The sequence below is a fragment of the Buteo buteo genome, chromosome 1 (genome assembly GCF_964188355.1).
Source record: "Buteo buteo chromosome 1, bButBut1.hap1.1, whole genome shotgun sequence".
Lineage (NCBI taxonomy): Eukaryota > Metazoa > Chordata > Aves > Accipitriformes > Accipitridae > Buteo > Buteo buteo.
Window position 1 is genome coordinate 76,781,908 of NC_134171.1, and position 24,927 is coordinate 76,806,834.

At 36.2% G+C, this 24,927-nt stretch overlaps 1 protein-coding gene across 3 annotated transcripts in view; it reads right to left on the reverse strand.

Moving 5' to 3' along the window:
* INTU (inturned planar cell polarity protein) overlaps positions 1-24,927 on the reverse strand; it is a 57,698-nt gene that overhangs the window by 9,142 nt on the left and 23,629 nt on the right. For all 3 annotated transcript variants that reach the window (XR_012651784.1, XM_075036803.1, XM_075036799.1), the window contains exons 4-11: positions 19,117-19,320; positions 14,624-14,742; positions 11,888-11,977; positions 11,244-11,321; positions 10,242-10,431; positions 4,397-4,450; positions 2,946-3,008; positions 530-751 (exon numbers count right to left, since the gene is read on the reverse strand). Coding sequence is in view for 2 of the 3 variants with exons in the window: in XM_075036803.1 (XP_074892904.1) it covers positions 530-751; positions 2,946-3,008; positions 4,397-4,450; positions 10,242-10,431; positions 11,244-11,321; positions 11,888-11,977; positions 14,624-14,742; positions 19,117-19,320 (1,020 nt within the window). In the remaining variant the exon portion in view is untranslated. The remainder of the gene's footprint in view (positions 1-529; positions 752-2,945; positions 3,009-4,396; positions 4,451-10,241; positions 10,432-11,243; positions 11,322-11,887; positions 11,978-14,623; positions 14,743-19,116; positions 19,321-24,927) is intronic.

A 24,927-nucleotide genomic window follows, 5' to 3' on the forward strand; every position in this document is an offset into this window, starting at 1 on the left:
AGTATGTGCTGTATTATATTTATGTCTCATATGATACTTGGGCAAAATACAGCACTATCTATAACACTCCTTCCTCATCTCCAGAGGAGTTACTTATTTTTTTCTAATCAAATCATGTTCAAGGAGTTCTTTCTGTTATCATGTTATTTAGGTTAATGATGCAAACGTAAAAGCTATCATTCCCAAACTCATTAGTTGTTTGCTTTAAAAAAAGTCCACATTTAAAAAAAACACACAACACATTTCTGAAATGAGTTGTCTGAAAATACAAGATCATGAAAGTAAAAACATTTTCAACCAAAGTGAAAGGCATAAAACCAGCAAGAATTTATACTTAAACCTGCAAGCTTTACAAATGTATAAATAAAGCTACTCTCTGAGAAATTCTATCCCATGAAACAGCTATAATACAAATAGTTTGTAAAATTACTATAAAATGCATGGAAAGTGCTACCTTACTGAACAGTAGACAACACACAACAGCAAAACAGAGCATCAGAAAACAAGCATACTGCAAATGTTAACTTACCAAGCCAACTATCAGTAAAAAGTATCTTGCTTCAGGTTCCCTGTATCCTGTAAAACTTGAAACTTCACAGGGCTGGATATGATGATGTGGAAATACTTCCCGCCATATCACTAACTGACCAATCTTCTGCTCTGCTGCCAAGGGTAACAGACAATAGTGCCGACAATATAAACCTATATCAATAAGATCTTCCTTTGGCAAGTGATTACCAATCAAGTAACCCTTAATTAAACACAGAAAAGGAAGCATATTCAGTAAGAAATACAACACCACCACTTATCACTTAAGAGTACTTTTCATATAGAGATATCCATGCTCCACATGCATTGACATTGTAAGCTTTCTGGCCAGAGACTGTCTTTTTCGTATACAGTTCTACACCAGATAACACTGAGCTTTTGCATCACGTCTGAAGAATCAAACTACTGAAATATAAACAAATAAAAAACACCAGGATATATGCAAGTTATCAAAGTCGAACTGGGAAATGCATGGCTTTAACAGCTTGCAAAACAGCTACAGAGTTAAGGTGCTTTAATTCTCATTTAATTCTCTCTCCAAAAATACTGAGCTTTCACTGGAATTAATAAAATTTCCAGAAAAGATACATAGTACAACAGTGTTTCTAGCACTAAGGGCATAACAGTTAAAATGGTGTCATGGTAGCTACTCTGCAGTTCCATTTGTGCTAATAGTTTAGTCTCGTAACACTACCAGCATAAATCATAGAATCATTTAGGTTGGAAAAGACCTTCAAGATCATTGAGTCCAACCATCAACCCACTAAACCATGTCCTGAAGTGCCTTGTCTATGTGCTTTTTGAACACCTCCAGGGATGGTGACCCAACCACTTCCCTGGGCAGCCTATTCCAATGTCTGACAACCCTCTCAGGAGAGAAATTTTCCTAATATCTAACCTAAATCTCCCTTGCCGCAACTTGAGGCCATTTCCTCTCGTCCTATCTCCAGCCACCTGACAGAAGAGACCAACACCCACCTCACTACAACCTCCTTCAGGTAGTTGTAGATAGCGATAAGGTCTCCCCTCAGCCTCCTCTTCTCCAGCCTAAACAGCCCCAGTTCCCTCAGCTGCTCCTCATAAGACTTGTGCCCCTCACCGACTTGGTTGACCTTCTCTGGACACGCTCCAGCAACTCAATGCTTTTCCTGTAGCGAGGGGCCCAAAACTGAACACAGCACTCGAGGTGCGACCTCACCAGTGCCGAGTACAGGGGGACGATTACTTCCCCAGTCTTGCTGGCCACACTATTTCTGTTACAGGCCAGGATGCCGTTGGCCTTCTTGGCCACCTGGGCACACTGCTGGCTCGTATTCAGCCAACTGTCAACCAGCACCCCCAGGTCTTTCTCTGCCGGGCAGCTTTCCAGCCACTCTTCCCCAAGCCTGTAGCGCTGCATGGGGTTGTTGTGACCAACGTGCAGGACCCGGCACTTGGCCTTGTTGAACCTCATACAATTGGCCTCGGCCCATCGATCCAGCCTGTCCAGATCCCTCTGCAGAGCCTTCCTGCCCTCGAGCTGATCAACCCTCCCTCCCAACTAAGTGTCATCTGCAAACTTACTGAGGGTGCACTCAATCCCCTCATCCAGATCATTAATAAAGATATTAAACAGAACTGGCCCCAATACTGAGCCCTGGGGAACACCACTTGTGACCCCCCGCCAACTGGATTTAACTCCATTCACCACAACCCTCTGGGCTCATCCATGCAGCCAGTTTTTTACCCAGCAAAGAGTACGCTTGTCTAAGCCATGAGATGCCAGCTTCTCAAGGAGTGTGCCATGACAGACAGTGTCAAAGGCCTTACTGAAGTCCAGGTAGACAAAAAGAACAATTGCATGATAAAATCCTTAAAATGTAAGTTTCTTAAAACAAAGGCTGTTATCCTTCTCTTTATACTGTTGAATACAGTGCCTACATATAATAAAGGTACATAAATTTACAAATGAGGCCAAAGTGAAAAAAGCTGTCAATCCAATTTCTCAAGTCTTTGCTTTAAAGACAGATTAAAGATAGATCACCTGTTATCTTTATTAAAAAATGGCAATGAACAAAGAAATTCCTATTAGAATATCATACAGTCTCACTTGAATTGACTCTTATTACTTTCTTATTACTGTGTCTCTCCAGTCCTTGGATCATACAGTACAAAATTCCCGTAAGACAATTTCAAACAAGTATTTTGTCCTTACTGATCATGTAGTACACACCACTTCCTGACATCTATTTTTTCTGTTATGGTGTTTGAGTTTTAGGTCTGTTACTAGAAATACACATTTAAAGCAATCATACATTTTTAAAATATTTGTGAGTTTCTGAAAAGAGTTACTCCATGACTGGGTTAGATTTCCAGATGCATTTTCCTAATCTTTAGGCCTTAATCACTAATACTACCTTGTAGAAGAGACAAGAGCCCATAATCATATATAATCTTCTCATGTTGTAATAATCTTCAGACTGTGGGGAAAAAAGCATGGTATAATTTTTAATTCAGAATTTTTATTTTATTTACCAAAATGCAAAGGAACTAATTCCAGTCAATTGTAACCAGTATCTTCTTTAATACTTTCATTTTTGACCACTTCTTATTATCAGTATGGCAGTTTATACTGAACAGTTAAGTGAAATACCAGGTTTTTAGCCTCCATTATTGATTTTCACATCACTGATTTTCTCTAACAATTTTCAGCTCAAAATAACAGATTTCCTATTTAGTTCTTATTTGTCCATAAACTTTTTGTTAGGATATGCTAATCCTCAGAGTTCTTAACAGCAAAGTGGATGAAGCGTAACTATTGACACCAGAGGCCTTCCTAGAGTAAAATTTCCAAGTCAAAGCATTTTTTCTCCCAGTATTTGACATTTTACCCAAAATACACCCATTCCTTGATCTTTTAATCTAGATGCCCAGTGCTCTCAGATTAGTAACACTATCTTTAGGTGGATATAGTGTATTTTAAATTAAGTGGGTGCAATCAATTTTGATGCAATCAACTACAAATTTTAAACATTGCTTTCTGTAAATAATTATCCAGGTTGTTTAGTACAGCGATTCTTTTTTTGTATTCTTTTGCAAGATGGACTGCATGTCTGCCTACCTTGTATTTTAGGTTTTAAGAATCATTAACTATCTTCTGAGATTATGTATGTCCCAAATTATTATGCTAAATATGTGATCAAACAAGTTATCTTTATGCTCAATTATAATATACCTATAAAGAATATAATTTTAAAATAACTCTTCTGGAACATGAGTTTGGGAAAGCTCTTTCATTAGGAAGTAAAACTGAAATTTCAATATGTCTACACCTCACTGTCCTATACAGCACAGTAAAGAGCATGCACAGTAAGTGGTGCTAAGTAAACTGCTGTCTTCTCTTTTAACAGTATTAAAAGTATGCATAACTTGTAATTGCATTCTGTAAACTGGAAAATTAAGTTCTCAGTGCTCCAAAGAAGTTTTGAGGTTTATTCACAGTTGCTTGGGAAGGAGAGAGTTATCTATACAAAAATAGAAATGTAACAAGAATGAGCTCTTTGAAATTAAGAGTGTCCTTGTAGACATCCCAGGGACTTAAATGATAGTAAATCATGGGTTTTCAGTGACTAATCCTATAGGATTATAATACAGTTATAATGTTAACCATGGAGAGAAATTCAGGATAAACAGAATGGGCAAAATGGAGCTATCTTAAAACAAGAATAATCGAGTATACCTTTGCTTTGACTCCCATGTGATTAAAAAAAGTGGATGAGTTTGGAATTAGTGCTTTTTTAAACTACTGAATATGACACCAGGGCAAAGAGATACCGTGCAATGCAAACAACAAAAATAAAATGTTTACCAGCTCTGCAAAGTCAGCTGCTTCCAGATCACTCAGTGCTGTGTCAATTTCCATCTGAAATATTTAAACAGTGCATTTTAACAGAGATTTCCAACACATTAACTTACAATAATAGTATAGTTCGCTCCATCTTGCTGGTCTCAGAAGATTAGGATTCACAAGTACAAAGTGAATGGATAAAAATTTGCACATACTTTTCAGTAGTAACATCAAATATCAAGAACACCCCAATTCATCAGATTAAAGAAAAATCCTTCTTAAGTGCTGTGTTTTTCCCTCTTCTTTGAAACTGTAAAATGTCTCTGCTTGTGTGCCTGCTGAACCCACTGTTTGGTATGAAGGAGACGTCACTTACTTTCAGCATGCTTTGAAACATGAGGTCTAGAAACTAGCCCTTGAAGGCTAGAGACAACTCTGAAATCTGGCAAGCTATTGTATCCAGCTGAGTTATTAGAAAAATCTTTTTCACAATGGATTTAGTTTTTGTCTCTATGGAAATTGCCAAAACTTTCTCACACATTATCTTTGTTCTACTGAGACCGCTTTAAGCTTGCTTGTTTCTCTAACTACAGGAGCTGTTGGTTAATGTAAGTTTTACTAAAAATACTTTCCTTTAAAGAACATGATACTAGCCACTGAAGTTCATGACATAAACGTGCTACTTAATGAAAAGAACCTAAACCCCATCATTACAAGCTTCTTGGGCTGTATTAACAGGCTGCCTCTAATTGAAATACAGCCAGTTTTTCAGAGAAATGTCAGTGAGGCTGTTGGCAGTCGACAACTAACCAGTCTCTCAGCTTTTCCCCAGTTAATATTTAAATGGCTTTCTGCCCAACAAAGAACTGACATTTTTAGTTTTATATTCCTTATAGAATACAAATATCTTCACCATAACTTAACTGGAAATTTCATCTTATACAACAACAAAATTTTTCTGGAAAATGTGGATGATCTCGGACAATTTTGGACAATGATGTCTGTATCATAAATATCAACCATGTTGTTATCTAAATCCCTTTAAAACCTACAATTTTACAAGAAAGAAACAACTTGCAAGCTGAACTAGGGAACAAAGCGTAATATAGAGTCTGTCTACAGAAACTTGAGAGAAAAAAAAGGAAAAATGCATGGACGATAAAAAAATTTGACCACCAAATAGTATAAGAAATGAAAGTCTTCATTTCCTGGATAGGAAAAAAATGTGTGACAACAGTTAGAGGTGCACTAAATTGCATTTTAAACATATATTAGGTTGCTGACTGATCATATTCTACAACTACATGTTGCATAAACATTTGATTCCCTTCAATTTTGGAGCACGGATTTTACAACAGAGTGGATGGACATGTTAGAGGACTATGTGCACACCTCTACATTTTTCACCTGGATAGTAGATTTAGCTCTGGAGTCATGATGTGAAAAACTTTTTGGAGACACTCCGTAAATATATACTTCTGTATCTAAAACATACATAACAGGGTGTTCATACATACGTACTATAAAAGTAGAAGTCTGACTAAAATCATGGCAAATGCAGCGGCCTCAAGCACATTTAGCAAAAATGTATCTAGACATGTACTACAGGGCAAGGTGGAGAGAACTAAATCATTATCAGCCTGCTACTAAAGATAGAGGGGAAGACAATTCATATTATGGATAAAAGAGAGAGAAGGCCACACCAGCCAACAAAAGTCTCGTCAGTAACCAATAGCACTGACTGATGCATAGCTTGCAATGACCATGGCAACTTATATTACTGCATAGTGGCAAACCTGAAATAATTCTGCAAACCTTGTCAATAGTGAAGTTGAAAGACTTACCACTTCATCCCTTCCCCTCCAAACACGCTTTTATGAAGATTGTACATGAGGTCTTATTAAACATAAAACTCAGAAAACCAGGAAAGTCCTAGTTAATATTATGTTCAAATAAAGACCTGTCGTGGTTTAACCCCAGCCAGCAACTAAACACCACGCAGCCGCTCACTCACTTCCCCCCGAACCAGTGGGATGGGGGAGAAAATCAGAAAAAGAAGTAAAACTCGTGGGTTGAGATAAGAACGGTTTAATAGAACAGAAAAGCAGAAACTAATAATGATAATGATAACACTTATAAAATGACAACAGCAATAATAAAAGGATTGGAATGTACAAATGATGCGCACTGCAATTGCTCACCACCCGCCGACCGACACCCAGTTAGTCGCCGAGCGGCGATTCCCCGGCCCCACCTCCCAGTTCCTAAACTGGATGTGATGTCCCATGGTATGGAATACACCGTTGGCCAGTTTGGGTCAGGTGCCCTGGCTGTGTCCTGTGCCAACTTTTTGTGCCCCTCCAGCTTTCTTGCTGGCTGGGCATGAGAAGCTGAAAAATCCTTGACTATAGTCTAAACACTACTGAGCAATAACTGAAAACATCAGTGTTATCAACATTCTTCGCATAGTGAACTCAAAACATAGCACTGTACCAGCTACTAGGAAGACAATTAACTCTATCCCAGCTGAAACCAGGACAGACCTCATAAATTAAAGAATATGCAACTGCAGAAGTAAGGTCATTTTGAACACCCAGACTTGGTCCTTTTGCAGACCCATCCTGAGAAGCACTTCCAATTTTCCGCTGTACAGCCTCTTTACTTTCAGTGAGTACAATGTTCATTTCTTTTGTTGCTGCTGATGAAATAAGTTTGGAAAATGGCATTTATGGTCAGCTCAGATCAGAATCATTGTCTAATAATTAGAACTAGCCTTAACTATGTTATCTACAACCTTACAAATATTTTGGGTCTATCCATGAAAGAAAACTCTCAGTTTAAAACTTCCCAGCTGTTTCATTTGCGTTAAAGCACAGCAAACACTCGTTAAAAAACAAACTCTACCATGACAAGACTAACATATTCTAAACATTATTCCATCTTAATGAATTATTGTTTTTCCTATGAAACTTTGTAAAAACTGCCATTCACATACTGACTCAAGTATGGTATGCAAACAATCCTTCACATGATATGGAAAATATCTCCTAATTGTGGACTTGAAAATATTTAAAAACCACAAAGGCAAAAATGAATCTTAGATTCATTAATGTTCAAGAGGATGGAAAATGAAAACGCGGTGAATCTTTCTTTCACCCACTTTACGCCCTGAAGTGAAATGACCGATTATGTAAGGAGTCCACTGTGCCTTACTACAATGCCTAATATCTAACACTTCCTGAATGAAGAACAATATATCAAATATTACCAAATTGCAATTTACATATATGCACTGTATGGAAAATTACCTTCTCAAATGGAATCATAGATATTTGAGTTTTTATATTATACGTCAAACGATTGCTCTAAATAGAAAGAGAGGTCCAATTTTACAATATGTTCATTAAAGGCCAGCAGATTTAAATAGTAATTTAGCTACTTAGTCATATGTTTAGTTCCTTGAATGAGACTGCATTTCATTAAATATCTATGGTATAGATATTCTCTATTTGAGCTAGTCCATTCACTTTAGGTTCTCTTCACAGTTAATGCAGATGAAGCCACAGAAGTCCTAAGGCATGACTACTCTAATACTGTAGTCAACACCTGAAGTCAAGCAGTTGAATTACTGAAGTACCAGATTTTCCCCATTAAATAACAGGAAGAGTTCAGGATTAGCACCTCAACTGTAGTCATTTATATCACGGCTCTAAAAGAAGGCAAGATGGATGCTACCTCAAGCTGCTACAAATTCAAGGAAGTGAAGAAGCCTCATTTTGCCTCATTTTTAACCTTATTTTGCTATGAGGCTAAAAACCCAATTAGGAAAAAACACCTCTATAGAATTAAAATAAGAAACATTATTAAAACCTACAAGGGAATAACAACTATTAATACTGATGAGATTACAGAAATTGGAAGGAAGAAGAGCCAGGAGAGAGCCAGGGTACTTCTAGTATCTTCAAGCCCTGCTTAAATTTTTGCTTTAGTGCTCTACAAACTAATTTCTTGTGGATGCTTTATTTATGCAAGTGGACTGTACTGTCTTCCAAAAATAGAGCTTTTCATTTAGGAAGACAGAGAAAATAGGAGGCAGGGAGGGTGGGAAGGAAAGCTTTCATCTACTCTGTGCCACACAAAAATCCCAGAAGATCTTTCTGATGAGAAAATTAAAAGCAATCATTTCATGATCACCATGTCTTGAAAGTACACATTGATTTCTGTACTTCCAGTATAACTGAAGATAAAGCAGCAAACTGCCCTAGTAAGACTCAGTTATCTACACCTTAACCTACTGTCAAATCAAAACATGTTCTAGCAATGCTTTACATGGAACACATAACTCTTAGGCAGTGATGCTAAATCACTTTATAACAAACTGTAACATAAAACCAGAAAAAAACTGGAAGGTACAAGCCCTTTGAAGGAGTAAGGGAAGTCTTCTGGTTTGTTTCTAAACTAATGCATATACAGTTGTGTTATTAAAGAATATATTTGACACCATAAGTAACAAAAAATACCCACGGGGGCTTAAAAAAAAAAAAAAAAGACTGAAATAGGATCTGGATACAAAACAGAAAAAAAAAATTTCTGAGGAACTTTCTGTACATAAGACACAATTATCAGCTTTTGTCCTAAATGTAATTTCATAAAAGTTTTCCCCTACATTCTCTGAGGATTGTATCCTGTTCACTTTGCAGAACTTACTACATTGATAAAAGGTATTATAATAAGCTTGTCCACGAACTACTGTACAACATGGCTAGGACCTGCTTATCTATGCAGAACCAAACTGTGCTGGAACTGCGTTATAGAATCTTCCAACCAGTAAGACAAAGTTTTTCTAGTTGCAACCCCTGTTGCAGACTTCGTTTTGCATAATTCAATCTGAATTCAATTTTCGTTTTGTGTAATTCAAGTGAATATCAAATTCCAAATAATACCATAAATTTCTGAATAAATGAAATAAGTTTTGGTCTTACAACTCCGCTGCTGAAATCTCCTTGGGATTGTTTGCTCTTGTACAAAAATTGTTACAATTGTTTCAAATTGGAGAATTATCACCTTTATGCATTTTGGGCTAATAACATCAGTTCTATAGTATATACGAAAAACCACTTCAGAGAAGACTTTGCAGAGATTATGCATCACATACATAAAATCTATTTTTTCTATTTAAAAAATATTACTTTACTAATAATTATCCCAATGATCCCTATTTTAACTTCTTCAAGTTACAAAAATGAGGTTTAAGACTGAAAGCTATAATGCCATTTACTGTGATCTAGCTTTTCTCTTACTTCTGCTTAAAGCACAACTCAATTTCAAATTGGGAGGTAACCAGACAGTGAAATGGTGCAGAAAAGCTGTACCTGTATGGTGTCAAACAAATGATGTATGGATATTTATTTTGATTCTGCAACAGCCCTTTATAACTCTCCTAAATTACAAGTTATGCATGGGCTTCTGGAGTAATATTTTCTACCTGGAAAAAAACTGAAATGGTCAAAATCAAACATAAAGCTGCATACCAGGGGCTGCTTTCCCTACTGCATTTGCTAGTTGTTAGAGATGTGTTTGTGTGTGTGTATACGTATGTATTTTAAATAAAGTTTGATTCCTTTGTCATCATGTTCTGTTCTTAGATAACTCTGAAGTCACCTAACTACACTCATAATAGCGATCTGTTTCCTGTGGGAATGATTGTGCAGTTCCAAACTTCAATAAAGGATCCTGTGGGAAAACAGGTGGTCTGGGATGGGCAAAGCACTTGCGTGAATTACACAACAACAGCAGAAGATACCTGCATCAATCTTCTGGCCTCTCACATACAAGTTTTTCTAGAGAGATCTGAAAATTACATTACCTTGATTTCCTGAGGCAATGTCAGCCAGCGCAAGCCTGGGAGATTGTCTAAGAATAACGCACTGCAGGTATCATAGTGTTGAGCACTGGGACTGGCATTTGACTTGAGTCTTGCAGGCTGAAGTGCACGCTGGAAGAACAGGTTGAAAAAATGATCCAGACGAGAAACATTTTCCACCTGGCAAAAAGCACTGAACAAACATGAACTCCAAGTTAGAATAACACTGAGAAACTTGTAGCTTGTTTATATAACCCTCTGTGCTATAGAAGTCTCTTTACAGCATGATACTACATTTGGATTTTTTTTTTTTTTGTAATGTTCACTTTAAACATGAAAAACCACACTAGGGTAATATCCAGGCAGTACCTACAAACAAGTAAAAAATAAAGCAGTATAGTATTATAGTAGATGTCTTAGAGCAACTTAAGATGAGACAATGATCAGCTTCATGTGTTTGGAAATCAAGATTATTCTTCTTCTTTCTCTATGGCACACACATTTTAACCCTGAATTGAATGCAAGCATATGAATAGCCTACCTTGGCAATTTTATTTAGGATACAGTCAGAGAGAAAATTTTCTGGGTGATTTCCAAATGCAGAGGAAGACAGTCACTCTGCCAAATAAAGTTGAGAAGTCTGGAGTGTTTACTTTATTAAAAATATAACACTGATTCATAAGTACGTTTTACAGACAGTGCTTTAACACAAAGCATAACATTTGCAGAGTGCTGTTGACATCCACAGTGATTTAGATTATGTGAATAATTTAACCTAATCAAGGACAAAACTTTCTGAAGTAACAAAGACTGTTTAAAAAGAGTCTTACTAGTGTTAAGACTGAAAAACACAAGAAGAATAGAATTCTGGTTTTTGTGCAAGTGTAAAAGAATATGCAAAGAAATTCCACATAAACATTAAAATTAATGCTACTAGCTGTCTTTTTCAATGATAATCAATGAAAAATTAGCAACTGAAAAGAAAATACTTTTGAAAGAACTCACCTATCTAAAGAGCTGTACATAAATTTCAAGGTCCTGACAACATCTTCAATCATGTTCCTCAGCTGAGGAAGTGGCACACTAAAAAATAAAAATTCAAATGTACAGCTATATTTATAACATCTTAACTATGAATAAGCATAGGCATCTTCTGAAGAGCTCTGTTCTTAACTAGCAATATAGTGCAAACAAAAAATTCTTCATTGGACTGTATGAGAGATTTACTTTGACTGACTTGCCCATGATGACACAGACGGTAGTAAAGCGGGGGGGGGGGGGAGGGGGAGCAGGGAAGAAGTCCTCCTAGAATAGATAAATACGTAATATTACTGCTGTTATTCAGTAGTCTCTAATCAGGACTTGACTTCACCAAACGCTAAAAATTACTGTTTTCTAGCCTACACATATTTCTGAGATCTAAAGAGACCTTACTCCCTTTAGCGGAAATGAAAAAGAAACTGTACCAATGGATATATAAAAGATGCAAACAAAGTCCATCAAAGAAGTGGAAGCACAGAAACTAGTTAACGACTACATTGTAAGCCCTCTCTTTCTTGCTTTTTTGATAGAAGAGTACAATTTGAGGACACATAACAGAAAATAAAATTAAATTAAAAGGAAAACAAAGCGTTTTATTTGAAACTCACTTTTCTTCAGGAAGGCCAATTACAAGCAACTTGTCAGATTCTTTCCAGTAAACAACTTGAACCAGTTTTCCACATAAGAAAAGGGAGGAACTAGAAAAATTAAACCAGAAGTACTTCTGTTAACACTATGAAGTCATAAAAGACCGCCATTACAAGCCAGAATGATTTATATGTATTTTATATGCAAAATCTTATGATCATGTATAATCACATGCATGCAACTGGGCTAGGTAATGGTATTAATTATTACAGAACTCAAAGACTCTCCGATTTCCCTTCCAAACAGATCACACCAGTAGTAACAACGTTTTCAAGTACACAAATATAAAGGATGAACAACCGCTACTGAAGCGCCACAGTCATCTTCTGAGTGATTCAGATACTCTTTAAAGGTCTTCCTGCCTAGCTTTTATCGCAATCAGCTTAGAAAATGAATGCCATTTCAGATCACAGTGAGGTAACCGGAGGTACTAATGAAGGTTCTCAACACAGTCGCTCACAAAATCATTTAAAAAGACTCCCCACGTGTTTTGAAAACAAGCCCAGGAGGTATTTGAACTTATTACCCGAGTGATAAATATAAGCTTGAACTTTCATGCTATCTCCTTGTATAGAAAATTGCTCTACATAGCTCAGCAATCCCAGAAAAACAGAGAACTCATCTGAGCCATACAGTGGATTAGAATATGAAACAGAATTAGATCTAATGTTCAAATTTGCAGTTAACCCTACATTACGCACCAGATTATCAGATTAAATATACTGGTTGCTGCTAAAACCAAGGTCTGTAAGTACCTCAAACACTGAATTCCTAGCAAAACTCCACCTTTCATACTATCACATTAGAAATTTTACCTAACAAGATAACACTGCTGCAAAGTGGAAAAAAGGTAACTTTAGTTTAATCTTTAAAGATTAAAGAAGTTAATTTTTAGGCTATGGCTCCAAGATTAACTTGCTTCACTGACTCATTCATACTGTAAAATTGACGGTACTAAATAAAACAATAGTGTCATTTCATTAGTTCAGAAGTACCTTAGTATTTTTGCAGGTTTTATCCTTCATGTAACCAAAAGTGCTTTCCAAACAAAAAAAGTTATATATTTATAATGCAATTACCTACAAAGAAATAAACATCCCCATCCCAAAAGATCCACAATACATGTGCAGACACAATAATCATAATTTACTCTTCTGACAGAAAAAGCTTCATAGCAGAACTGGGGATTATCTATTATATTTTTTCAAGAGATGAGACAGTCCACAGAGACCAGCAGAATTGCTTTTGTATTTTTAGAACTCAAAAATGGGAAATTGCGAACCTTAACAGGAAAGGTGAATCTACATTATCGTGGACTTCTGTGTTGTTATTCTGATGATACCATTGGTATAGATCATCAAACAACAGATTGATTTGTCTTTTGGATGTGTTTGAAAATGTCAAAAAAATGCTTCTATACGGGAGAATTTCCATTAATAATGCATAAGCATTTAAGAGGTGTTAACATACTTCAGTGCTAATTAATGTGGCATTGCATTAAAATACTGGTATATGCAAAAGATCAAAAGCCTGTGTTTGATACCTGCTGCTAAAGGAGTCAATCCACATCCCTATTGATCACTAAATCAGTAACATGACTTTTAGTAACTTATTAACTAGAAAGTTATAAGCATGGTTAAAGCACACTGTTAAAACTTCTTACTCAAAATAGCAGGATACTAACAAGTCTGATTGATTAAAACAAACAAACAAACAAATGTAAGCAAAAGTAAACTTCCCAGTATTAATTTTCTGGTAAGCAAAAATATACAAAAGCACTTCATGAAACTCCTTTTAAGGAAAAATTTATCAGTGGAAAACCCACTTAAATACATTAAACAGGCTTTTTGCCTTTTGAGGAATTCCTTATTATTGCCAATGCTGTTCACTACTGCACTACTGCTTGCACTCTGTATCCTTGGCCCTGAAATCCCACATACATTTGGCTTTTTTATACCCATCCACATCTTGTGTCTGACACACAAGGCACTGATGTGCAGAAGAGAATCTTGCCCGAGACCCCCAGGAGATGTAAACTCCTATACTGATTATCAATGGGAAGAAGTGTGAAACTGAAAAGTGATACCTGCTATCTCACTTTTAGTTATTCCATCAGAAAATCATCTACCTTTAAATATTCAATAATCTCTTGACATATCTCTGTCACTCCTACACCACTCCAAAAACTCAGGAGTCACTTTTATTAGACTTTTTACTAGAGTCCTGATCTGTAGATACAAAAATCTTTCAGGTGTTGCAAGTTGAATGTGAAATAAAATTAATTTAAAAGTAGTAGGCACTCATGAAATTAACTGAATTACATTTAATCTTCTAAAAAATTTTTAAAATTTTGATTGAAGCTGTTGTAGAATTTCCAGTCTGCCATAGTATAGTGCCACAGAATCCCAGTTTAGATAAGGATATTTTAAGAGATCTAAGAAGGGATCTAAAAACAATTTCACTGAACTAAAAATCCTAATCATTGCCACCCATGACAAAGAAATTCCCCCAAATCAATGTACATCCAGGCTGAGCAGTCCAACTTCAGGCATGCTGTTCTAGTTAAAACATCACTGCATAATAGGTAGAGTCACTCTTGTTTCGTCTAGAACTTGATGCATGACTCGTGTGTTTTTCTGTGCACACGTGTATAAAGTAATACAAGTAGTAATACATGACATTTCAAATACTTTTACCTGATAATCTGGGTACCAGTAACACTTTCCAGTATGTCAGATAGTGTGAGAAATATTCCTCTCACACTTTTCAGTTTTTGGGATGCTTCTGATATGGGGTACTGATAAAGAATTTCTTGCTGTGAAGAAAGTTAGCTGTTAGTTAAGCAGAGCAAAAACAAAAACAAAATCACAAAAAAAATTCCACAGAAAACAAGATAAATTTTTTTCCTGGCACCAATTTTTTTTTTAAACATGAAAGCTTTTATCATATACTTTCACATGGTATCAAAACAAGCAGTGGTCTGCACGAGCATACTGGAAAGTTCTAAAATGCACATGAATGTTTCTGACAGTTTTAACTTTTCTATAAAATAGAAAAGTAGGACTTACTTAGAATTATTATATGGAGAATTGTTTTGTGACAATTTTTCTTTTTCTAACCAGTTCTTTAATATACATTTTTTTACGTAAGCCTTTTAAAAATTTTTCTATTAATTATTTCAGCAGCCATAAAAATATAGTAGTAAGCAAACATATGATTCTCATTTATTGCTTTCTGCCAAACCATGATGGGCCAGAAATAATGTATGTAATACTAAGCATATACAGTGCAAAGCGTATAGTTAATTATCTTTCTGCACAAACAAAAGAAACACAGAAATTATTAACTTTCCTATTTATGTCACTAAGCACATCCAGGCAGTGCCAATACCCGTTAGAATATTTTCCTTCATCAAGATTAAAAGAATGTAAAGAAGGACCTGGCAAACTCTTCATTCTTACCCAATTTAATTAGCCTTACTTTCAAATACTCATTAGTGACAAGGATTTTTTTTTCTTGAATCAACTCCTCAGCTGGAAAAAAACCTTGGCATTTTCTAATTACAGCACTACAAAGGGCTAGAAAGAGCCTTTTTTTCTCCTCACTATGAACTGGGGCCTTTACACAAAATTCATTTGAGAATTATCTCTACACTCTCCCAGGGAAAGAAAAGACAACTGTAACAAAAGGTCATAGCTGTATTATAGAGATACATATATATATAAAAAATGAGTTAGCAAGGTTCAGCACATACCACCATACAAGACACTTGTCTTCAAAGCAAGGTGAAAGTTCACAGGCCAATGACAATAGAATTAATAAATGAGAAGTAACTCATTTCTTCAAAACTGTAAACCCTCCCTCAACCCAAAAAACCCAAACCCAAACCTGGACAGTCTTTCTAAACTAATGGCTTATCAAACAGCTTCCCTTATTTATTCTACTAATTTCTCAAACAGAGCCTAAATAACATTTAAAAAAAAATTATTAGTGCAGTCTTGACAACCTAAAAAATGGCTAAAAGAAATTGTGTCAAAATGGTGCTGACCAGCTAAAAACTATAATCTTCAAACACAGTGCACTGACAATGAAGGCTTTAAGTTGCATCTTACATAAGATTAAAAAAGAAACAGTAGATGAAAGACAACTATGAATTCTTAAAATTAGTTCAGAAATTATAAAATCAGGGAGAAACGCTACAGGAAGTACAAGCCAGTGTCTGTATGAACCAAGCTATCGTAACAACTACTCAGTAATACCTACTTTGCAAGTATGCTAAACACACGCTTCCCGTAACACTATCATGCAAGAGGACCGCGAACATTGTTCGTTCTAAGACATGGTATTGCCAAAATCGATTCAAACACATAAAGATGTTATAGTTGCATGCTGGTACAAATAACGTATAATTGTTATACCTACCTTGAACTGAAACATAAAAAAGACAAGATCAACCTTACTCACTGAAACCACTATCATACGGGACACTCCCCACAGGCATGCACACATCCTCAATGGTTACTAATACAACTTTCCTTTATAGTTGAGTAGATCGAGCTTACAAGTCTTAGAGCTCATTAATTCTATTTTTGGGTGCCAAAAGCTCACAAGTGGAAGAATTACTTACTAGTTCTAGTTGCCATTGTTTACATGGATGTGATCTGCATGCCATGCCTCCTTTGGATACGAGTAAAGCAGTTTAATAAAGGATCGTTATATTTTTATGTGCAATATGGCATAGGTGTACAATAACTTCACTGCTAATCTGAAATATTACTGTAAACTAAATCTGGAACTGTACATCTACAGGATAAATGTCGCTTACTGCTCACCAAATGAAATTAAAGACAAATGCCTTGAAGAAGGCAGCATTCTTTTGTTAGGAAGCGTTAGAAAGAGCTTGATTACACCAGCAAAGGATCTCTCAACATTAGAGACTATTTGGGGCTGCATAACTGCCAAGACTTCTCAGGAAACAAGTCCTCCATGGTATGAAGGGCGAACAAGTGCATTACAATCCCTCTTTTACTTCTACTCAATATTCAGGGTTAATCCTGTTTCTTGGGAGAGTGTAAAGAAAAAATGGGGCAAGAAAGCAGTACTCCATTTACTCTGAAGCGCAGGACTTGCAATTAGGCGTTTGTATATCTATTCACCTACCAACAGAGGAGCCAGAGGCCCTGAAATAGGTTTGGTTTTGTGGGTTTTTTTGGTTTTGGGTTTTTTTTTTTAATATTTCATAAAGGTTATATGACCAGGAAAACACTAGTCTCTAAGTCTACAGCAATTGTCCATAGCTGTTCTATCCACATAAAATAGCAGTCTTGGACCACAAACTTAGAATTGAAGCAAAAAAGAACTATTTGCAATATGCAAGTGAACTTTGATAAAGCATCTTAAGTTTATTTAATTCACAGTTAAATGAGCGCTTTTCATTTTTATTATCGGAAAATACCAAAGCAGAAAAATACTGCAATATTGTATGTTTTAATGGAAGCAGTCTCCAGGTGGGAAAAAGAGCACAAAATTACCTTGCCTAGTTGCAACGCTATTAAAAAAAAAATAAATTATAAGATACACTTGTATAAACTAATTTCTGCTGAAGGTACCTCCCATAAAAAAAAAGTAGTCTCGTAAATGGGATTGGAAAGAACTGCAAACCAAAGCTTACAGTGTTAGTATCTTGCTGTAATATGCAATGAAGCATACATTACCTTAAAAATATTACGTTAAGAGTGTGATTTATATTGCAAAGTTGAGTACTCCAGAGTTACGAAGTAGTGGATTTATGGTTGCCTAATAGGCCTTAATTATACACACTCATCTGTCCATCTTGTCCTCTGCACAAGACAGGCATCTTTCAGAAGAAACGTAATACGTAAGACAATATCATGCTGCATACGTACAAAAGGGCTGAATTAAGGTTGCACAAGTAGCCATAAATCTGCCATTTCCCAGCTTTCCACACTTGCCTCTGCAAACTTCACAATGTTTTTTACACGATATTATTCTATCATGTAATTTTCTAGGGTTCTCCTCCCCAGCCCTGCCTCTAGAAAATAAAATTAAACTCCATTATGTGTACTTGTAATACTTTTTCTCTATTACACATCACCAACAGAGCAACACAGACTTCTATCAGTTGAAAAACAGTATCAAAAAAAAAAAAAGACATCTCAGAGAAGGGATATAGCACTGACTGGATCCTAGGGTTAATTTCAGGGAAGAGAGAGCAAAATGTCTTTCTTCTGCTCCCCACTCCATCACTCTCCTGCCATGCAGTCCCTGGGGACCGGCAAAACTTGCGCTTCATTTGATGTCTCCACATCACAGATAATATAAGATCACTGGGGCACTATACTAAATCTAAGGAAAATTTGCAGAAGGGGAGAAGAGTCTGTTTGCAATGTCTGTTCCTAAAAAGTCCACTTTGTCCATTTGTCATTTTCAGATCAGGCAAGAGGCCAAGCTCGGCTCTCCACACTGTTCTGTGTCCCAGCGTTCTGGGTGGAGTATTTGTAGCTATGGCTACATCATGAACAACATCTACGCAAACTTATAATGGGTTATACGTACACTGGCAAAATTTTTCTGAAGAACACAAAAAGGAAAGAGATGTGAAAGGAAAGCTTCACAGGACAAAGGAAAAGTACTTCAGTAGCTCAAAAATGCTGCCCAAACAAGAACCAACAAAGTTGATTGCAAACAGCAGACATGCAAGAGTCCTGTAAGAAAAGGCACATTAGCATTTCAAAACAGGAGGAGCTAGACAGATTACGTATGTGGACTGCCAACAGCTCCTGTTGGAGACAAATTTTTTGACTAGGCAGATTTCATAGTTCCAAGTGTGAGAGGCATATGGAAAACATCACAGAGAGCATCTGAGAGACAATAACGAACTTCTGAATTTATCTCTGCTTTGTCTGTTAACACCTCTAGCCTACTCTTTAGGTAAAGACATTCAGCAGCGCTGAAGTCATTTAAAGTCCAATTAGAGTTTGTCAGCAGTGATGATAACTTCTTTTCCCTGGAATTTCAGGCCTTATTTCTGTCAAACTGGATGTTTTACAGACTAGTCAAAATGATTAGCAAGGTTTTTTAATCCTTTTTTTTATTTTTACATCAAAAGACACAGCAGTTGCTGTTGTCAGTTGTTACCTTTCATCTTCAGTTTTACTTAGCCACATACCTCATCCTTAGACGTTTCAGAGTCCAGTTTCAGTGTGAGGAACATCACAATATGAGGCACATCTTGTATAGCCTGTTGAAGGTCTGTACTATCTTCTCCCCACAAGAGCCGAACCAGATTGTTCATACTTGACTGTGCCCGTTTATACCCTTGCTGAGAAGTTCCTTCAGGCTCAAATATTGATGTTTCAAATGTAAGTTTAACCTATTAAGATAATTAATTATTGTGAAAATGAGACTGTACTTACAATCTAGTATCAGATGAAATAGATGCAGTTTGAGCCCTTGAAGAGATTAAGTTTTCTTAGCTTTACTGACAAAGATGTAAGCATTCAAAAATTCCTGTTGCTTCAAGAAAACCAATTATATATTCAGCATTACATAACCATCTATTATTAAGGACAAAGCCAGCTATTACATGCTCTATGAACCATGTGAATAAGCATGTGGTTTGGTGTGTTTTCGTACTTAATTCTTATGGTTTTGAGAATGGAAAAATATACTTACTGCTCTGGGTTTGAACACAAAACCTATTACCATGCTCTTGAAACACACACAATATTTAACTTATTTCAAAATGTCAGCACTTTCCTAAGTATATATCCTCAAGGCTCTTCCATGAGCATTTCTTTGCTATTTTGAGTGCACTGACAGGTACATTTGCACAGGAAAATCAATTTACATTAGACTGCAAAAGTCTGTTAATTTGTAATACTCAGCAATTCTTTCAATCTGCCAACATTTTTACTATGTTAACTTTCTCCTTTTTTTAAGCTGTGAAGTCAGCAAATAAGAGTTTTGCTGCTGCATTTAACAATTGTACACAACCAGCAAGAAGCATAAAAATTGTTTACATCACTTGCTGTGCTGTGTCTTCGGAAGAAGAAAAAAAATCAAAGCAAAAAAAAGAGCATTCTCTCTTAAAAAATAACTTAAAGTTTAGATCATCAAGCTCACTTTGTCAAAAAAATTACATGATGTTTACTGTTCTTTATTTCCCAAATAAAGTAAAACCCAGGAATTTTAGTATAAATGCGCATTTCCTGGCTCACAAGCCACACAAAATCCAATGAACACTTCATCCTAAGTATGAAAGAAGGATATGTGAGAAATACCTAGCTCTTGACTGAGCATAAAATTGTAATTTCCAAGGAGAATAAATTGATTTCTTTTCTTGGACGATACCTTAGTTTTCATCATTGTTCAAAGTGACTGAAAATATATCTATTCAGACTAAGTAGAGGCAAGCTCTCAGTTCCCTCTTTCATATGTTTTTACTCAAGATTGTTTGTCTGCCGTAAAGTATCCTTAACATGCCTATTGACTGGGAAGTTCTAAACATAATACATCACACCAAATCCTGCTTCTCTTTAAAGTTAGTGACAGTTTAGGCTAATGATTGAGGCAACAAAAAAGGTTTATATTTTCCCAGTTGCAATTACTTTGAAAAGCCCAAGCAGAGCTAATTTATACATTTAAATATAGATAATTTACATTTTCGTAATTGCGTATGTGTACAGTCATACTTAAAGAGAGGAGTGCCAGCAAGAAATAATGATGCTTTAAAACACCCACTGCCTGTCAAACTAGATCAGAGAGAAGCGCCATCATCGGCTCTTCCAGCTCCAACATTTATGCCACTGGCTGCCGCCTTCCCATTCCACTCTACTCCCTCCCAACACTTCCCATTAATCCTTTCCCCTCCTATTTTGGCTGCTATCAGCTTTTTTCTCTTTTCCCATTCTCTGGAACAGCACTGCACTCAATCCTGCTCTCCTGCTATGTGCTACCACTTTCTTTTCTGACAGTAACTCATCCCTCGCTCTCTCCTCGTCATTTCAGTTTCGATTCATTACACTGCATATTAACAGGACTCAAGGAGCAGAAACATCCAGCTAACAAGCAGTGGCTTTTTAAGACCCAGTAACTTGATCGTTCGCAGTTTTATAGATTCAAGTTTTCTCCTCTGGCGTTCTGTGACTCAGTTCTCTTTCTTCGTCACGCCTTCTGCATGCATTTCAGAGGATTTTCCTCATACCCCGTTTAACTTCTTGCAGATTTCCTCAAGGCTCAATAGTTATTTCTCTTAACTTCTGCTACATCTTGTCTGTGGACACTTATTCATGACACTTAGGCTACAGCCTCTACCCTAATGACACACAGATGGAATTCTTGCTGCAGTCTATCTTTTAGTCTCTCAATTTTAGAAAAAACAAACTCTGTCTGTCTTGTCTTAAAGACACAACCACATGGCCCTCCAAGCAAGAGCTCAAAATAAACAGGGCCAAACAGAACTTTAACTCTCCCTCCTCCTGTAGGCATCCAAGCTGCCTCCCATATCGCTGTGGGCAATACCACACAGCTCAGATGTGAAGTCACTGTATTTTGAGAAAGATCCCTCTCCACACTTTGACTACAAGTTCCTTTACAAATCTTCTGAATTCAAGCTAACAGCTTGAAACATGAAATTTTCTGTTCCTCTCTACTTTTGTCCAAGTTCTAATCTATTTCCTACCTTAAAAAAAAAAAATTACTGTGAAAAAGACCATCTAGGCTGGAAAATGCTGTAATAGAAAATTACCAAGAGACTACATATCTACATACGCTAAAAACTAATTTTCCTTTTTGTGGAGGAGAAATGAATCTTTGTCCTGAGCAGTGCACAGGATCTGATTAAATATGTGACTACTGAATTACCCTTTTGTAAATACGGACTATGAAATCTTTCACAACTTTGATTCCATTTCTCCTAAGAAAATCCATTCAATGCACAGCAGAAAACAGAAAAGGAAAGGAAATGAAGAATGGAAAAAGCACAGAAAATATTAGTATTCCACTCTATAAATATATAGCACGCACACATTTGCAATACTTAGAACAGTTCTCAAAAAGAATTTAATCAAACTGCAAGAAGGCAGTGATGAAGGTGACAGTAACAGCAAACTATGAGGTACATAGACGGGGATTTTCCCGCTTAGGAAAGATGTGACAAAAGTGGAAAATGACAGAGCTCTCCAAAGTCATGGAATGATACAAAGAATAAGACATGGACAGTTAACTACTCCTCACTTAATTAACTACTCCACATTTAATTAGATTGCAGTTTGAAAACCAACAAAAATGAGTGTAACACAAACCAGTTATGTAAATCACTGCTACAGGATGCTGTGGAGGTCAAAGAAATTTTAAGAACTAGATTAAAAAAGATACAAACCTGTAAGTGATCCAACAAGTCCCCAACTATTGACTGCTGGAAGCTGGATAAGTATGACGGGAAGGTCACTCTGTATTTAATTTGTTTCTTAATACTCTTTACTTAAACATTTGTCAGTGTAAGAAACAGAAAATGTATCTGTTATACCATTGGTCTGACCCAGAAAGGCACAGTTTCTGTTTATCTGCAAGAAAGCTGTATGTCTTAGAATATGGATTTTATTATAGACAGAGCTGGTGGCATTGCCTGCCTTTTAAGACTGCCTGCCATTTCCTGTTGTTAAGTCTCTGTTTTCCATGTGCTTATGGTTTGCACAACTGTAACTCAAAATTTCAGGCTGAAATTTCTGATTCTGAACGTCTGCCTCAGCCTGAATATTTTTAGAAAGTTTCGGGTAAAATGGTTCTGCAACTTCCAAGTATCAAGGTAAGGAAAAGTACGTTCTTTTAGCCTATCTTCCCCTTCCTATGCTGTCTTTGTCTTGTGTTCCTAGGAAATGGCAGCTATTTTGATTACAGAAATGTAAAATTATATAGACTGTGGAATGTAACTTTCTCATACTATCTCAAGCATTGATTGAGGGGTACGCTTTGGCCTGTCACATTCAGTGACTGCTACAGAACTTCTAAACGAGATATCCAATGCTTTAATCAGAATTGTGACTTTATCTTATTAGGTGACATGCAAGCACCCAAACAGAAACAGTTGAGTCAAAAAAAAAACACAAAAAAACCCCCCAAAAAACAACAAACAACAAAAAAAAACCCAAAGACTGAGGTAGCATTTGGACTTCTGTGGCTCAATAAATACACTAAACTAGCCCTTACATGCCTAGAAGCTAGTTTGCCTAAACTGAGGTATGGAAAACAAAAATCTGGAAATATAATGAGAGATGTTATGCCACATGCTGCAACTAAGAGAATCTTAGTTTTTGAAATTACTTCCAGTAATTTTTAACACTGAACCCAGAAGGGCAGTGACTTCTCTTATGTAAATACCTTATAAACTACAGTAAAACAGCTTTAAACTGCATCTTTTCTGATATTTTGTAACATACAATGAACGAGAATACATTAACAATTTTGCTTGTGTAAGAGCTGTCTTTATTACTAAATCTCATACACAACAACCCTCTGTTTCTTCAGCAGCATGAGCACAGTGTTCTACACTGCAAAAAAAAAACCCGAGAACTCTGTATTTAAATTCTCCACTGGTCTATTTCAGCAATCACTCTTCTGGCTTGACTCAAACTGCACAGTAAAAAAGGAATAATTGCACTTTAATAAAAGGTTTTGGAAAGCCAACATGACAAACAGTTACACATTTCAAGTAATCGCTGTCTACTTGACAGATTTACTGACAATGTAAACATTAACGTTGCATTAAAAGTAACTACTATATAAAGGGTTGCATCGCATTTCAGCAACAAGTAATATGTATACTCTAATCTAGCAAGGATACAATTAAATAAACTGCATAATCTCTGGTTTTTTAATCATTCTGTATTTAACAACAGTTACAGCAACTCCGTATTTGGTCAAAGACAGGCAAGACAAGGTTTTTCTACCATGGAGCTCTGCCAATACCTGACCACAACTCTGGTAGCTTAGGCAAGCTTCATACTGTCAAATATCTTGGAAAGCTTCCTAAACTGACATACTAATACTCAATCTTACTGCAGTTGTAGATGTAGTTCTACAGGCACTTACACTACATAAGTTGCAAACAGAAGCATGTTTAACAAAACCTAAAATTTCCTCTCCTTTTTAATCTCTAGACAGTAACACACTTCTATTATTAGCACCTCATATATTCTACCGGAATAAAAACTACCAAGAGATTACAGACATACCGTAAGAGACACTGTAATTTTAACCTGCTCCATCTCATATCTGTAAATTGCAACTTTTACGTTATCTTCCTCTCCACCAAGAAGTGGATTTAAGCAGAATAACTTAAAATACTTAATTTTATGCTACTAGTATCCGAGAGAATTAACACCCTCCTGGTGTAATTCTGAAATAGCTATCTAATTCTTTATTAGTTATTTCATTCTTCATTACAGCTCCAAAATTATTATTCAGCTAGAAGAGAACATACATGCAGTAGGTTTGGGGGGAAGAAACATTATTCATCAGGTCAGTTCTTTGGGTTTGGGGGTTTTTTTGGTCAATTTTTATTACTGACCTCTATCAATCTTCATCACTGTTCAGGTTTGAAAGATCTTAAAAGTATTTAATATAAAAGCTCTTAAATGCTCTAGAATTTATTTTTCTATTTAAATACGAAAGCAGTATCAGTTTCTCCATTTAAATGCTCTTAAATAACTTTAATAGCACTACTTGTTAATTCAGGCTTCTTTTTATTCTCTTGTGGTTTGTGAGTCTCCTATACTGATGAAGAGGTAATTATTTAAGTATTTCCATAGCAATTATTACCGTTTTAAGAATGCTAATAGACAAAAAAGCCATTACTATTCTGCAGCTGTCATATTTATTTTTAAGCTAGACATCAGTATCTTGCTTCATACGTGCTATTGCCAGATTGCACATGCCCAGCAGGAGCAAGGCGTCAATTACACACATTGTCCTTGATTTC